Genomic DNA, 16082 nt, shown 5'->3' on the forward strand with positions numbered 1-16082 from the left:
ATTTAGAGATCCAGTCCTCAGGGTCACTAGACATTTAGAGATCCAGTCCCAGGGTCACTAGTCATTTAGAGATCCAGTCCTCAGGGTCACTAGACATCTAGAGATCCAGTCCTCAGGGTCACTAGACATTTAGAGATCCAGTCCCAGGGTCACTAGACATTTAGAGATCCAGGGTCACTAGTCATTTAGAGATCCAGTCCTCAGGGTCACTAGACATTTAGAGATCCAGTCCCAGGGTCACTAGTCATTTAGAGATCCAGTCCTCAGGGTCACTAGACATTTAGAGATCCAGTCCCAGGGTCACTAGACATTTAGAGATCCAGTCCCAGGGTCACTAGACATTTAGAGATCCAGTCCCAGGGTTACTAGTTATGAAGACTGCATGTGGACTTTGCTTTGTGCCGAGAGGTCATCGTCATGCTGAAAGGTGAATCTTCACCACATTCTGAAGTCTTTTTGCTTTGTTTATTGTTTCCTTAGTCGTGGTGGTTCGGCTGCGACCATCATCGCCCTCTGTGTTGAAGTGGTATCAGCCAGGTGATGAGCCGTTTGCTGCCGCTTGCTTTGCCACTTGACGTTCAGGCCAATGTTCCATTCATTCTCATCATTCTCACGAGACAACAGAATATTTTTGTCAGGTTCACGGTCATTAGGTAAACTCCAGGCAGGCTGCCTCATATTTTTTTTTTTATGTAGGAGGGAGTGGAATCTCTTTAGCTATTCTACCAAGAAGGCCCAATTAATGGACTGCTACAGAGATTGTTGTCTTTCTGACAGGTTCTCCATCTCTGCAGAGCAACTTCAACGCTCGGTGAGTGTGGCCATTTTGTCCAGATGAAGCTGTAACAAATAGTGGTAGCTGAACCAAACCATTTTGTATACCCTTCCCCAGATTAGTGCCATGCGTGCCATTTTTATATTTTTAGTTGTGTCCTGTTTCTTTTTTTACAATAGGAAACAGTAGATGGGCAATGAGTCAGAGATGGAGGTATGACATGCAACAACAGTGTCATTTGTATGGTATGTGTCTTAACGACACCCACAAACATTTATATTCTCAGTTATACATTTTCATTTTCCAAAACCTGTTTACACAAGTGTGTAATTCAATGCAAATTACTGACACAAATAAATGTTAGAATGGTTGCGGGTTGTGTTGGCGGAGCAGGATGCATTTGAACAATTTTGCTTTTATAGTTGTAACATATGATCAGCAGTTTGCCTCTTTTTGCAGATAATTTGGTGATTTACTTCTTAACACTGATTATGGGCTTTACATCAGTGAACTTAAGTGGTAATTAAACTGCATCAATTTCCTCTGCAGAATGCCTCAGAGAGGCTCTGCTCTCCACATTAAGTGTGTAATCAGTGATTTCATGTCTTTATTAACCTCTTGTAGCATAATGTGGAAAGATATTCGGACAATCTGAATGTGCAATTACACCACTTCTCAGGATCGTGGCGTGCATGTGAATTGTGTGAATAATGACAAGGTTTTGTCTAGACCTCGTGGCTCTTTTCTCATACTTGCTTGCATCCCAATAACTTTGTTTTAGACAGCCTGCTAATCCATTCAAAGTATCGTCTTCATAATCGGTTATTGGTATCCTTTTAGTCCACAAAAGGCCACACAATAAGAAGCATTGGAGTAGTGGAAGAAAAGGATGTCTTTGTCCTGGCATTAAACTGCACTTTTCTCCCTCCTCACTTCATAGTGCTGCACTCTAGGTAGCGAGACATTTGCACTTTCTCTGGAATTCATAAATGATTATAAAGCAGGAGGCAGCTTGAATAGTGCTGTGTGGACTTCGTCCTTAGGTTTTTGCCCCTACCAATATCTTATATATTAGTATAATGCCAAATATTTGGTTTCATGTGAATCTCGTTTGTCTTGATTGTGCTTGGTTACAGCTACATGCATCTTTGATAGTTAGAAGTTCGTTCTCTTTTGCCCCACATTCACTTCAGCAGTCGTAAAAAACATAATATGTCATTGAACTTGTGTATGATTTTAGGCATGTGCGATATGTCCACTGTGGGACCCTCATTAACAGTGGACACAATAACAGGAACTGGACATTGCTCCCTCAATATTCTCATTTATTTATTATTTTTATTGATTGTTAATTGTTTCCTTTATTCCTTTATTGCCATGTGTGTATCTGCAATGGAGGCTTGAATTGTGTGAGAGTTTAATGCTGGGTTACGATGAGTAAAGCTCATGCAGACACGTGGGTCAGCTCAGGGGTCAGGGGAAAACGTTACGCTCGTTTCATTCAGTTGTTGACTAAAACCGCCTGCAGCATGCATTTGCGTTTCATTTGCTTTCAGTAAAACTCTTCTTAAACCCATGCACACCTGGATGTCCTGTGTGTCCAAGTTTGTATGGCTTTGTGTAACTGACCATATATTTTTGTTTAGGGCTTGTACCACGAAATGTAATGCTCACGACTCAATTAGACCAGATGCAACATGTGTTACCCGACAGAAGGATGAAGCGGCAACAGGTTGCGTCATTGTGTTTGACTTTCTGCAGCATGGTGGCATTAGGCAGGTGGGCAGTCTGGCAAAGATAATTGTCTGCATATCAACAAACTCTCCAGCAGTCTGTTCATTAACATAGTGACTACATTTAGAAGGCAGACGTGTTACACCTTGCTCGACTTTCTAGGTTTTGTTTGCAGATTTTGGCCACTGAGCTGACTCCGATTTCACATTATCCCCATCGGCGGAATTTCTGTTATTGTTGGTGCATTGGAGATGGTTTTAAGATCATGTTTGCAGCAATAGCGTTGCCATTTTTTCCAGACTTTTTTCCAGATCTGCAACAACAGTTGAATGCTTGATAAGATGTCATTCTCTAAAATATTTTAAGTAGGGCTGACCAATGTGGAAAAATAATCAAATTGTGTTAGGTTTTTTTGCGATTCAGTCTTTTAAAAAGTTCCTTTTCTTCTGTATTATTCAGCAATAAATAATTATCTAAGACCAACACAACATTGGATACAGTGGACATACAAACTGCTCATTCATGGAGGCCAGGCCTACCTGTTATAATGAAAGGAGATTAATTGATGCATGTATTGATATGAATAACATATCTTTATATGGCTACTATAACAGAATATAGTAACCTGTATTTTAAGTCTTATACACATGTAATATAATCATGACTTAACTTCTCTATCAAATCTAAAAAAGGACAGGCAAACAACAGGCCTGGCGTTAACCTTCATATTTAAATCTTGCTGATCTCCAGTCAGTTAATTAACAAATCCAGAAATATAAAAGAGCAAATCTCAAAACCTGATTATGGCTCTGCCACTCTAACATATATTTTGATAACTTATATCCCAATAGTAACATGTGAACATGTTGATTTTAATTTGAATGAATACGATCTGACTAATTAATAAATAAATAGGCATCTTAGTGATCTTCAGTCAGTAACAGTATTGAACCAAATCACACAAACCAAAGTGCTCTAACACTCTAAAATGTTGATAACTAAAAATCTTGTTGTAAACATGCTCCAGCCTCCGGACCCGGTCGAGGAGCACGTGGGGCTGTGGCGACGTGGGCCGATGTTGATGCTCACTTCAGGGCACCACAGGAACAGGAAGAGTTACACTATTCTAACAAACATGTAATATGCCGTTAAACCTGGCCTTGGCCTCAAGCCTCCAGAAAGTGTACTGGGCTTTGCCACGTGATACATTGGGGCCCAAAATAACAATGTTTCTATAAACTTACATTGGGACAGAGACATCTGTAAATCTCCGGATAATTGTTTTTTTTTTAGGAAAATCAGTTTTCCAGTAGGAACACTTGGATAGCCCTTATTTATATAATTGGGTCCTAAAAGTTGCAAAATGCACTCATAGTTATGAGTGCATTTGCAGTTATTTCCCTTCCTCCATCCATGTGAATGAGACAGATTCAGAGCAGCTGGGGGGCGGGGTTAAAGGAAAGGCTAATGCACTTGCTCTATGGGAACCATGGATACGGAAGCATCTTCTGCAAGAGCTGCGATTAAAAAAGAAACCAAACTTTTAATTTCAGTTGCAATTTGTATTACGTTTTATGTGGCTTTGAATCCGAATAATCAGTAATCCCTAGTTTTTAGTGCATAATTTCCCATAAAACTTTCTTTCACCTTCCACCTGCATGTTATCCCTGAGAGAGAATCAAACATCTACACGGGTACTTTATGCACTCTGATGAAAGACTGTCTCTCCAATCTCCATGCAGTCCAGGGACACACGTCATTGGAATGTAATTGCCCCAAGATCCGATGATGACTGAGGTTAGGCTCCATTTATACCTCCATGGACTAGTCTCTTTCCTCTACTTTAGGCTGCTTTTGATTTCACCTACCTATTACCTGTCAGTCACAGTAATGTGCAGTGGTATCGAGACCCATTTTCCTCCTGCTTGCTTTGATGCCCACCAGCAGGTTGTCAGTGTGCTCCATATATACCATGCACTTCTTTAGAGGGCTAATTTCATGCTTGTTGAACTTGAAGAACTGCATTATTGATTGTTGTTTTCAACTTTCTTTCTTTCTTATCATGTATGACCCAAAAGGGGCAGCAGGGCTTTAGGGACTCTGTTCCCCTCCTCTTTTCATTAAATGCCAGGCTATTTTGTTTTCATGAGTCTTTAGATTCTGAGCAAAACCTTTCAGAATGAGAGAGATCTCCACCTCTCTAGTCCTGGCCAGCTCGTTAGCAGCGCAGCAAGTTCCCGGAAATTATACAACCTCTTGGTTAATTTCACCTCAGAGAAAAAACCTGATCGAGAACAGGGTTAAAAGCCGAGTCAGACGGCATGTTCAGTGTGAAAGTTTAGATTAATCTGTGTTTCTTCATGCTGGAGCATTACATCTGATCAGTAACGGCATGTGAAAGGCATTCAAATCCAGTCGTTCTTACATTCCCTGTCTGTTCCATCTTATTATGCAGTTGGTGGGTGGTGAGTTCGACCTGGAGACCAACTTCATCATCCAGGATGCGGAAGGCATCGGCTGCATGGTGGAGCTGTTGGGGCACTGTGACGTCAACTGCCAGGCTGAAATCTGGAGTATGTTCACTGCCATCCTGCGGAAAAGTGTTCGAAACCTGCAAACAAGTACTGAGGTGGGCCTCATCCAGCAAGTGCTGCTCAAAATGAGCTCGGTGGATGACATGATAGCAGGTATGATAATGGTAGCAGTGGGAGAGCATGCATTTTCATTTTCAGAGTGAATGTTATCATGTTAATGTCCAGCAAGTGGGATATACGTACATGGGTTATGCCTTCTTGGTTTTAGCTTTCAGTCAGACAGCCAACCATCTGATTGTCTGTATCTTTAATGGATCTGTATTTTGAGGAACACATTTATTCTATACTATATTTTCATTGTCATTTAAATTTTTCAGCTATAGAGTGCTGCAGGGATAATGTATTTTCCCTTTACAAAATGCACTTTGTATTTTTCCATTCCAAACATTTATGATATTTACATTTGTTCTGCAAGATAATCTTCATAAAGGAATACCACTTGTGATTTTTGAGGTGTGATTGCCAGAAGTTAAGCGCTAATGATGTGGCAAATGACGTAAAAACAAACTAGACCAGCAGGGTTGATGTGTTCTGTGTGATGGTCTGTAGGATCATTTAGCCACATGTTAGGAACATCTTTTTTAAAGACACATAGAAGCTTTAAAAAAGTGTTTCATATTGTAGAACAACACGTTGAAACCTCTTAAGCTTGGGCTAACCACAGACTGTATTTCAGGCATCTAACCAATAACCCATTCAAAAAACAATGACCAGGAAATTGGAAGTGCAACAATATTGACTCATTTCTGGATTTTAGGACTCATTCCTGCACCACTCTATTCTATCAATTCAGACAATTCTTTGAGGCATCAATTATTGCAAAAAGTCAATGTTCTTATTCAAATTTAAATTGAATTTCAAACAATTGTAGTGTACCTAATACTTGCCATTAGGTAACTTAAGTATTTTCTTTAAACAATATTACATTTTTACATATTGGATCCAGAATATTTTGGATATATTTGCCCCAGAATATTTTGGGAGCAAATAAGTATTCATTTTTAAAGAGATTTCTATGCAGTTGTCTCTGTTCCTAGTTAAGTCCTGAACTTTAGTCTATGAACATTGCAGTCTGTAGGGACTACTACTTTTTACCTTTCTGGAATGAGCCCCTCAAATCTGTATTTAGGTCACTGGGGAAAGTCACTGTCACTTTGACATTTTTAACTGTGCAAATTACATCCATACCTTGTGTAAGTAATACATTCAGTTTCAGCTGATGATTTAATCTAAATGAGTTGTCCCTGCAGTGTTACTGTGCCTTTTTTAATTTGAACAATTAACCACTTAGACATCACTTTGATTTACAAGTCAGTTTCCATGTAATTGTAGTGGAAGTGCTTCTTGTTTAAATGTAGTGAGATTGCACATGCCAAACAGTTTCGCTTTAATTTAGCTTCATTCTCAGTTAGTTCATATATTATCTTAGGAGTCGATGCATATGAATATTGTTCCCTGTCTCCCCTTTCTTCCCTCGTTTGTGTGGGTGGGTGTTTGGTAAAACATGCATGCTTCTTGCCTTTTTTAAAGACTTGCTAGTGGACATGTTGGGAGTGCTGGCCAGCTACAGCATCACAGTGAAGGAACTGAAATTGCTCTTCAGCATGCTACGAGGAGGAGGAGGCCTCTGGGTAAGTGACAGCAGGGACCCAATGCAGCAAGTTCGACACAAGTGTATGTTAGTTTGACACTCTCTCGCTTGAGTCGCCCTCAGAGAGCCATCACACTGATCTGTTTTAGGGCTTGTTCTGTAATCGGCAAACTGCAGATTGAGTGTATGAGCTAATTGACAATGTATTGACTGTCATCCAATCGGTCAAAGAAAAATACTTAACGGTCTTGTTTTCACTCCTTTTTTAAAACATTTTTTTTTAAAATCTTTTCCATCTGTGCAGCCAAAGCATGCAGTCAAAATGTTGTCGGTGCTGAATCAGATGCCCCAGAGACACGGGCCAGATGCCTTCTTCAACTTCCCTGGTCGCAGTGCAGCAGTAAGCTTTCTCAAGTTTCCACTCTGTAATCAATTTTAAAGTGACACACATTTGTTTTATTATGGAGACGTGCAGGTTATCAGGGTAGAACAATTGGCAGTGCATGCATAAACAATATTGTGTTATGTACAGTAATGGATGTGAAATCAAGTAAATCCAATAAAGAAAACATTTGCCTGTAATTTTGATTACATATAATAAGAAACGAGGTGTGACGTGGTCTTTACATGTAGATGAAAATCCCTCCACTGATACTGCATTTACATGCACTTTAAAAATCTATATAATTTTACCTTTTATTTAACCCAAACCAGTTCTCATTTGCATTGACGACCTGGCCAAAAAAGCAGCAACGGGAGGCAAGTTGTTAAAAATGAATAAAACATAGAAACATCTCATACAAAAAGTACAACATCATAATATGTACACTATATACAACAATACAGTGTCCAAACCAATCGTTTGAGATGAGTTATTGAAGGAGGGTAACGGCATGAGGGTGTGAAGCTTTAGCTTCTTTTGCGACTCGTTACAGTTTGCTCTTCCACGCGACTGAAATGAGGCGGTCGGACTTTTGGATTCACCATGTTGATGAAATTGCTCCAGCGTAAATTGCGGTTACTGTTGGAGATGATGAGTAGAGAGCCGGGATGTGTGGCGGGTTTACCAATGATGGCTTTCTAAATGAACCGATACCAGTGGATTAGTATGGAGTGATGAGTACAGACCACAGTGATGAGGTCGGAGGTGCTGCTAGTTCATCTTGGTCAGAAGCCTGTGGCAGAGCATTCCACTTGTTACAGAGTGCCGCATACTTTTCATTACCTTTGCATTTTTTTGCATCATGCAAAAAGTATGTTGATTAAGTAATGAGTTATTGCAGTATTTCATTAAATACATTTCGTCACAAGACTTGTTTTGAACTATGTTTAAAGAATTCTAGATATTAATAATAATAAAATAATAACTTTCCCCAAACGCAAATAGGACTAGATTTTACAGCTGGATTTATATTTATTATTATTTTTTTAAATTTAAAAGAATCAGCAATAATTATAATGTGATCGATCGTCCACCAACATTCTGGAGGTCACCACACATTTGCAATTTCCGTTGTGTTATTTAGTTTTATAGAATTAGACATTTAAGAGGCCTCAGCCAATATTGTATACATCTTCATTAATATTACTAGGGACAAAAGAAGCACAACATATTCATATTACACTTTCAGTTAACTTTTTAGCACCTTCGTGTTGTGCTCTGACTCGTGGTGCACCTTGATTTCACTGTAACTTACTATAGAAAAGGCAGTGCAACACACTTTTAACCAATTGTCTCTCAAACTGCATAATTGCTGTCTCTGTGTTTTGTGCCAGGCCATTGCTTTACCTCCTATTGCTAAGTGGCCTTATCAGAACGGGTTTACATTCAACACCTGGTTCAGGATGGATCCCCTAAATAACATCAACGTCGACAAAGATAAACCATATCTCTACTGGTGAGTAAACAATTACTTACATGTGTGCGCTCCGTGCTTCCAATGCCTTCAATACGTGCCTAGTTCTCTCACAGGGGTGCTGTAACATTATGACACTAGAGTAAAGAAAATTACACTTCACCGTTTTTCATCAATGTAATTGCTTTAGTATTAGAAATCATTCCCTCTCTGCAGAGTCCTATAAAGCTACCAGCAGCTTTATTGACGAAGCAATATGCTGTCTGTGTGAACCACTCCAATTTCCCCATCTAAACAGATTATGACTGGAGCTTCTACTTTAAGGTTAAACTAGTTTACAGACACAGATTTTCAAACACGGGCAACACTAATGTAATACTGTTCGTGAAAATCCTCATTCTTTCCAGATAATGTTCATGAATTACCATAGAGAGGGGAATTAGGTGAGATTATTTAGATTAAACCCCGTGGAAGCATGAACTACAGTGGCTGCTGCAGTGGGAGACACTGGAGGTATTCATTTAGATTTGAATATCTGCCACACGTGGGCTGCACGGTGGTGTAGTGGCTAGCACTGTCGCCTCACAGCAAGAGGGCCGCGGGTTCAATTCCCGGTCGGAGCGGTCCTTCTGTGTGGAGTTTGCATGTTCTCCCCGTGGCAGCGTGGGTTCTCTCCGGGCTCTCCGGCTTCCTCCCACAGTCCAAAGACATGCTGCAGGTTAATTGATCTCTAAATTGCCCATAGGTGTGAATGTGAGAGTGAATGGTTGTATGTCCCTACATGTGCCCTCGATGGACTGGCGGCCTGTCCAGGGTGTTCCCTGCCTTCGCCCTATGTCAGCTGGGATAGGCTCCAGCGCCCCCGCGAGCCTAATGAGGATAAGCGGTATTGAAAATGGATTGATGGATGGATATCTGCCACACGTATCTTCTCTTGTAGGGGCTTGTGGGTAATTAGTGCTAAAATAAATAACTGTTATATTCAGCTGCCGTTCCTTCTGTTTATGAGAGGAGCTTTGGGAGAAAATCACTCAATACAATGGGACATATAAAAGAGTTGTAGAGTGGAATGAAAGGAAGTGGAATAATAAAGATGAAACGGTAGACAGGGAAGACTGTTCTCAGAGATTGGTCAGAGATAACGGTATCGTTGGCTGCATCGTCTGCTGGCTGCCATTGCTTTACCTGAATCACACCGTTTGAATGAAAGAATCTACTCGCCTTGGAAGGACTTGTTCTGCGTCTCTCTGATGTGTAACATCAAAAAGAAAAAGAAAAGTTGTTGGTATTCATGTGGCAGCGATTCCTCACTGACAGTCACACAAAAAGGCTGAGATATGCCAAGCTAATCCTGTTTTTGTGCATCGCTCTGGGGGCCTCGTCGTTCAGTGGCAGGGCGTGTAGGCAACAAATAAAAGAACTGTATCTTCAGAAGCAGACCAAGGTTGCTGCTTTCCACCTGATGTGTAATCACAAGCAGGCTTGTCCACTGGAGCACCTCGGCTGGCTCACTGGTAGCTCGGCGTGAGGCTCTACATCTCTCTGGCCACGCATGCACCCCACAGTATTAAAGCTTTATCTGCTTTGTCAAAGAGACCCGCTTGTTTTAGGTGGTCCCAATGGGCAGTGGCAGTTGGAGGCTTTGAAGAGTAGCCTGCTATGGACCTAAAAGACTGGGAGTGTAATGAGTACATGTCAGCAGGGAAAAAGATGTTCAGTACAGGCAGGGAAAGAATAGAGAACTAATGTAGTATTGTATGGTTGTTTTTGTGCTGGCTGTACAGAGTCTGCTCGTATCTTGTACGGGTGGAAGTGTTGACATATCTTTTATCTGTGGAGACAAGGCAATCAGAGTAAAGGGGTCACCCATCACTCTTCAACTATGTTCTCCTTGTGTCTTCGTAGTTGTTACAATGCCAGGACAATTTGCAATCGTCTCACCTCAGGAATTTCCCCGTTCTTGCTGGTTAAGCTGGAAATATTCTTCTTCTCACAAGAGTCATAAGAGATACCCGTCATTCACGCCGGCAAATGTCTTTGTGTCCTGTCTAGCGCGAGGCATTCAAAAATGATGTTGGCCACAATCTTATAATGCTGAACGAAGCCACAAGGTCATTTCATTTATTGGTTTGAATGATTGTGCAGTATTGTGACGGAGGAAATATCCAATATAATATTTAGTATTGGTGTGAAACCTTCTACCTTAGCGGAGTTAAAATACATTACGTGCATAAATGAATTAGTTAAAACCCTGTCAAGTTCGCAGCTCATGATATACACTGTGCATGTTTCTGTCTACAGCTTTCGGACCAGCAAGGGCATTGGGTACTCTGCACATTTTGTTGGTAACTGCTTGATTGTGACATCACTCAAGTCTAAAGGAAAAGGTTTCCAGCACTGTGTGAAGTACGATTTTCAGCCCAGAAAGGTAAGAGCAGCTTTGGCATTTAATCATGTGTTTTTATACAACATGCGGTTATGTTATTTAGAGCAAAGCCATTCAGATTGAAACAGCGGATCCTCAAGACAGACGTAGCAGCTACTTTGAGTATATGTAAGCCACATCGGAACATGGTTTGCGTTATACCAACCACTAAGTGCTATAATTGCACATACTCATGGCCTGAGCTGAAAGGAATCGACATTACAAAACACCCTGCAGTTTTGGCTACACTTACTCCCTACCCACCACACATGGTCTTTTGTTGGCATTACAAAGTTGTATGGGTACACATATACCTGAAGTGTTTAAAACCCCAAGAGTAATCTTGTAAACGCAGATGAGAAAATTAAACTTAATTTAGCGTGGAATGTTATTGTTGAGTCGCTTTCCCTGAAAAGAGGTGAAGCCGGCTCAAAGCATGTGTCAAACATTTACAAAACACTTCACAAAACACCTGGGAACCAGCATTCATCCCATTCCTACTGTAACGGAGCAGCTATCGGTTTGCAGTAGCTCTTAGAAGATAAAACATGTTAAATTACGTTTTTAATTGATTTTGGGCTCAGACATCTGCGGATAAGTGTCTTTCTAATTTATCTGTGGGCAGCTTGCACTCTTTCCCTCAGCCATGAATCCTCTTTTAAGTATCTTTATCTTTTTGTGTAGATGGCTGTAATCTCATTAGACTCCTCCCAGTGCCCTTTATGGGTTAAGCTAATAAATAGTGGGCACACAGTCACAGATGATGCTCAGTGGTTGTGCCAGTCCGACCCAGTGTTCAAACTAATGTATGAGCCTCTTATTTGTTCGAGTGTTTCGAGTCTAGCCTGTACTGCCATATTGTATTCATGTAGTCTGCAGGTCCAACGTTGTGAGCGGCACATCTTGTGTTATGCTACGTTACAGTTGTTTCATTAGTTTCCTGATAACAAGGAAAAGTAAAATTACTTAACAGTTATTTGTTTCCATAAAGTCTTTGAAATAAAAGATGATGAGCTGAAAAAAGCTATAATGTAATATGGGAAATTATGTATTTATGTGCAATCTGCATCACTTATATGACAATAACCCCACTTTAATGTCAAAAGCAGTGCAGCACAACGGTTCCCTGTCACTCTCTATAGTGTTCCTTTTATGTTTTTCATATAAGTCACTGTTATAAAATCCTAAAGTTTGGACTAACTTGGTGAATCCGTTTTCAGCTTTACAATTCAAAGAAGCAAAAAGCTGATCCTAGAAAGGAGAATAAATTGTAAAGACCATCATCAATGTTAAATCAAAAGAAGTGCAGTGCTGCATCAGCAACACAGGATGTAAGATAAAACCTTGGATAGAAGCAGAACATTTGAAGGAGTGAAATGCAGCTACAAAGTGTTCTTGTGAATGAATAATCTACAGCTTCTGCATTGGAAGTTGCGAGCAAATTAAGTTTAGATTACTATACATACGACCTTAACATATGTTCCATTTTACTGACTTTTGGGTTTACTGCATATCACATTCATTAATTCAATTTTGGAGAGCTGTTGACAAACATTGAACTCTAAAACTCTATGTTTAATTGTTGAATAATTGCCTTTTAATGAACATTTTAATAATAACTGAACAACTACAGGCAGTGTCTGACATGGCTTTGTGCGGAGGGAAATTGACTCGTCTTGCCTCCTGTTAGCTTTTTCTCTGTATTATTCAATGTTCCACTGCTAATTTCTGAACATCAGATACTGAACCTCACGGCCGTGGCTTTCTAGTAACTTTGAAGTGAATCTGAATTAACCAGATAAAAGAGAAACAATTTGGAGAGCTGACCAGAAATGTTTTTGATGTTCGATAAACCAAACTCGATTGTTGATTTAGTTAAGTGTGGTCAAATGAATTCAATGTAAAGACGTTCTTTAATAATGACTCACTTAAAGAGTAACCTGTTCTGTAGCAAACTTATTAAATGTTTTCCATCTGACTCTCTTCTCACACTCAGTGGTACATGATTAGTATAGTTCACATCTACAGCCGCTGGAGGAACAGTGAAATCCGATGCTATGTTAACGGACAGCTCGTTTCTTATGGAGACATGGCCTGGCACGTCAACACAAATGATGTAAGTAGTCTTCGTGTTACTCCTCCTCCCTATTGGCACCTTCTTTTTACTGGTCTTGATGTTTTTTGCACACATCGGTGTCTCTCGTGGCCGGAAATGGTGACATCCATCTATGTTCAATATATCATTGGGCAAAAGGAGTTTTACCACGTCAACATTTTCATATCCACTCTCTCAGTGGAAGATGGGATATCAAACATTTGGACAACAGATTTATGTACAGAGCGAAACATTTATTAAATGTCAGCATCTACTGTAAATATGTGAACAGAAATTACGGATGCCATCAGACGGAAGCATTCTTGTTTAAAATGTCTGATATTTGCATGTTTTACACCGAGCTAAAAGGAAACCTGTTACCCATGTCTCTGTGAGACGGGGTAGAAAAGCAATTTACACTCGTAGAGATGAGAAATATTTACAAAGGTGTGCTTCACACTGTAGCTGTGTATTTAAGGAAAGATTGCACAAATGACATGTTGGGATGTAAGTGTTCAGAATGTTCCCCCACATTAACTAAAGCTGCTTTGGATAGGTTCTGTGGAGCAATATTCCCACACCTAAAAAGAAAGGTGGCATTATTCTGCTGAGGTTTTTATCCTGTGAGGCTGCGTTGCAAAGACCCTATAACTCAAACAGACACAACAAGAGAATAATTTAGATTAGTTTACAGTATTTCAACCAAGTGAGGGGGCTTAAAAAGAAATCACACAACTGCTGTCTTCTCATGCCACAGAGGGTATCGTTACATACATGGTTATCTACACAGACGGTACACACTGTACGCCAACAGCTCGACTGGTGCTACATGCTGTCAGTCTCTGGTAACATATAGAAACATTGAAACTAAATTGTATTACCTATATCATATTAATTCTCTACTATTGAGGCTATGATATTATAACCTAAATGTGACCATTTATATATATATATATTTTTCCAGTCATGGTGTTATTGTATATTTTGCCTATTTAGTTAAAAAATATATATTACTGCTATCCCTCTGTTATCCATGAATCAGAATGGATGGCCACTTGTACTGTATTAAGCCTTCATATGGACTGTTTAGTCTGGTGTTAAAAAGCTTCTGCTGTTTTAAGTTCTCCTTAAATGTGATCCTGATTGCAATCACAGTACGTATTCTCCCTATCCCAGAGGATATATTAAGGTTAAAGTGGAATATCTTTGTAAATCAGTGAAAATGAGTGTATTTTTTTCCTTCAGTCACAAAGCATAACATGTAGCCTTTTCTTTCTTTGTCTCTCTTGCAGAGTTATGATAAGTGCTTCCTTGGGTCCTCGGAGACAGCAGACGCAAACCGAGTATTCTGCGGGCAGCTAGGAGCCGTCTACGTGTTCAGTGAATCCCTCAATCCTGCGCAGATATTTGCAATTCATCAGCTAGGACCGGGCTATAAGGTATGTAGGGTCGTTAAATTGTCTGCATCACCTATCAGTCTGTGAAATCCATGCCCAGTGCTGTCCGGCCACAGTTCCTTCACCGTGATGTGTGTCTGTCCTCGAAGCGATGCTTTTCCTCCCAGATAAACGGCCGCATAAATTACCTACTTCTTGGAAATAATGGCACAATGAACTGAGGGAAGCAGCAGGCCCTCTGAGGGGATAGAGTCCTGAGCCGACTTATATCAGCTGCAGCAGGTGTAGCACTCCCAAGTTTCTTGACAAGGACCAACAGATAGGGAATATAGAAATATGCTGACCTACCTAGAAGGGGATTTAGGAGACTTTTAAATCGTGGGGCACAAACTATTTTTTTTAATTTTTAATTTATTTTACAGTATTTACTCTCACAACCCAAATATTCCACTCCTCTTGAGAGAGATCTAGTGTGCTCCTAGGTCATTCTCATAGTCAGAGACTGCTCTCGATTAATGCATGGGGATTCCCAAGAGAAGTCTTTGTTTGTTTTTTTCGCTAATGGCAGGCGACTTGCCATTTACCTCCTTAATTGTGGTTCTAGACCTTCTATTAGAGGGGTAATGCACAACGGAGCAATCCTCGAGATTTCGCACAATAATAAAGAGCATGTCCTGGGGAGACAATTACCCGCATTAGATGAAGCAGCGAGTGGTGTTGGTAATGGTGAGTATGATCGGCCCAGCCAGGTGAGTTGGGGAGGAAGGTCAAGAGAGTTGTCAGACCCACTGATTGGTTGTTGTAATGGGAGAGCTGTCTAGGCTACGAGAGGCTGTCTGTTTTAATTAAGAACTGCCAGAAAGAGTCCGAGTGCAGTAGATCACAGTTACAGTTTGTACATTGGACTTTCCTTTATATGTTTCAACTCGTCTGCTCAGCTCCACAGCCAGAGGAAAAAACAAACATCTGAGCTGATGTATGATTTTATTTCTGATCCATGGTCCTCTCTTCCATGTTTTGATGTCTGACACGCTTTCCCCTATTCACAAAGTGTATTGAATGTAACTGTAACTGATTATTGCAGCCAAGGGTTACTATTTCAACTGCATGTTATGATTTATTGCTGAAAATCGGACCGACTTGTTAGTAGAATCTGTCCCTGGCTCATATTACAGTATGGCAATTACACTCTGAGATGTACTTCTAGTTATTTCATTTAAAATACCAACAACCGTTGCTGTATATTGCCATCTCCTATGACTTGACACCTTACCTACTATTCGTAGATAACATCAAGGGACAGTGTTGGTTCTACACAGGATGGGGCTGACTGTCACATTGAACTGGCATTCATCACTGCTGTTTTAGCCGAGTTCATAAGCTTTGGTCAAAGTCCAGAAAAGTGTGGGCTAGAGGATTTATACAAGAGAATTGCCTCACAATAGTGTACGATGTAACTCAGGATAAGGAAAATAATTTGCAATGAAAACTGCAAAGTTTTTCTTTTTTAATGTTTATTCTCGATAACTACTTTCCCCTTTCCAGCTCTGGGAAAGAGCCTGGTCTGCAGTCATAAAGTAACGTCTGTCAGAGCAATATCCAAAGACTGCTTCAC

The 16082-nt window shown here is 40.3% G+C and overlaps 1 protein-coding gene across 1 annotated transcript in view; it reads left to right on the forward strand.

Annotated features, from left to right (window-relative positions):
* nbeab (neurobeachin b) overlaps nt 1-16082 on the forward strand; it is a 181965-nt gene that overhangs the window by 37348 nt on the left and 128535 nt on the right. Inside the window, exons 2-8 of the mRNA XM_034548212.1 lie at nt 4965-5196; nt 6634-6734; nt 6999-7094; nt 8471-8592; nt 10852-10978; nt 12972-13091; nt 14363-14509. Coding sequence (XP_034404103.1) covers nt 4965-5196; nt 6634-6734; nt 6999-7094; nt 8471-8592; nt 10852-10978; nt 12972-13091; nt 14363-14509 — 945 coding nt within the window. The remainder of the gene's footprint in view (nt 1-4964; nt 5197-6633; nt 6735-6998; nt 7095-8470; nt 8593-10851; nt 10979-12971; nt 13092-14362; nt 14510-16082) is intronic.

The sequence above is a fragment of the Cyclopterus lumpus genome, chromosome 13, assembly GCF_009769545.1.
Source record: "Cyclopterus lumpus isolate fCycLum1 chromosome 13, fCycLum1.pri, whole genome shotgun sequence".
Classification (NCBI taxonomy): domain Eukaryota; kingdom Metazoa; phylum Chordata; class Actinopteri; order Perciformes; family Cyclopteridae; genus Cyclopterus; species Cyclopterus lumpus.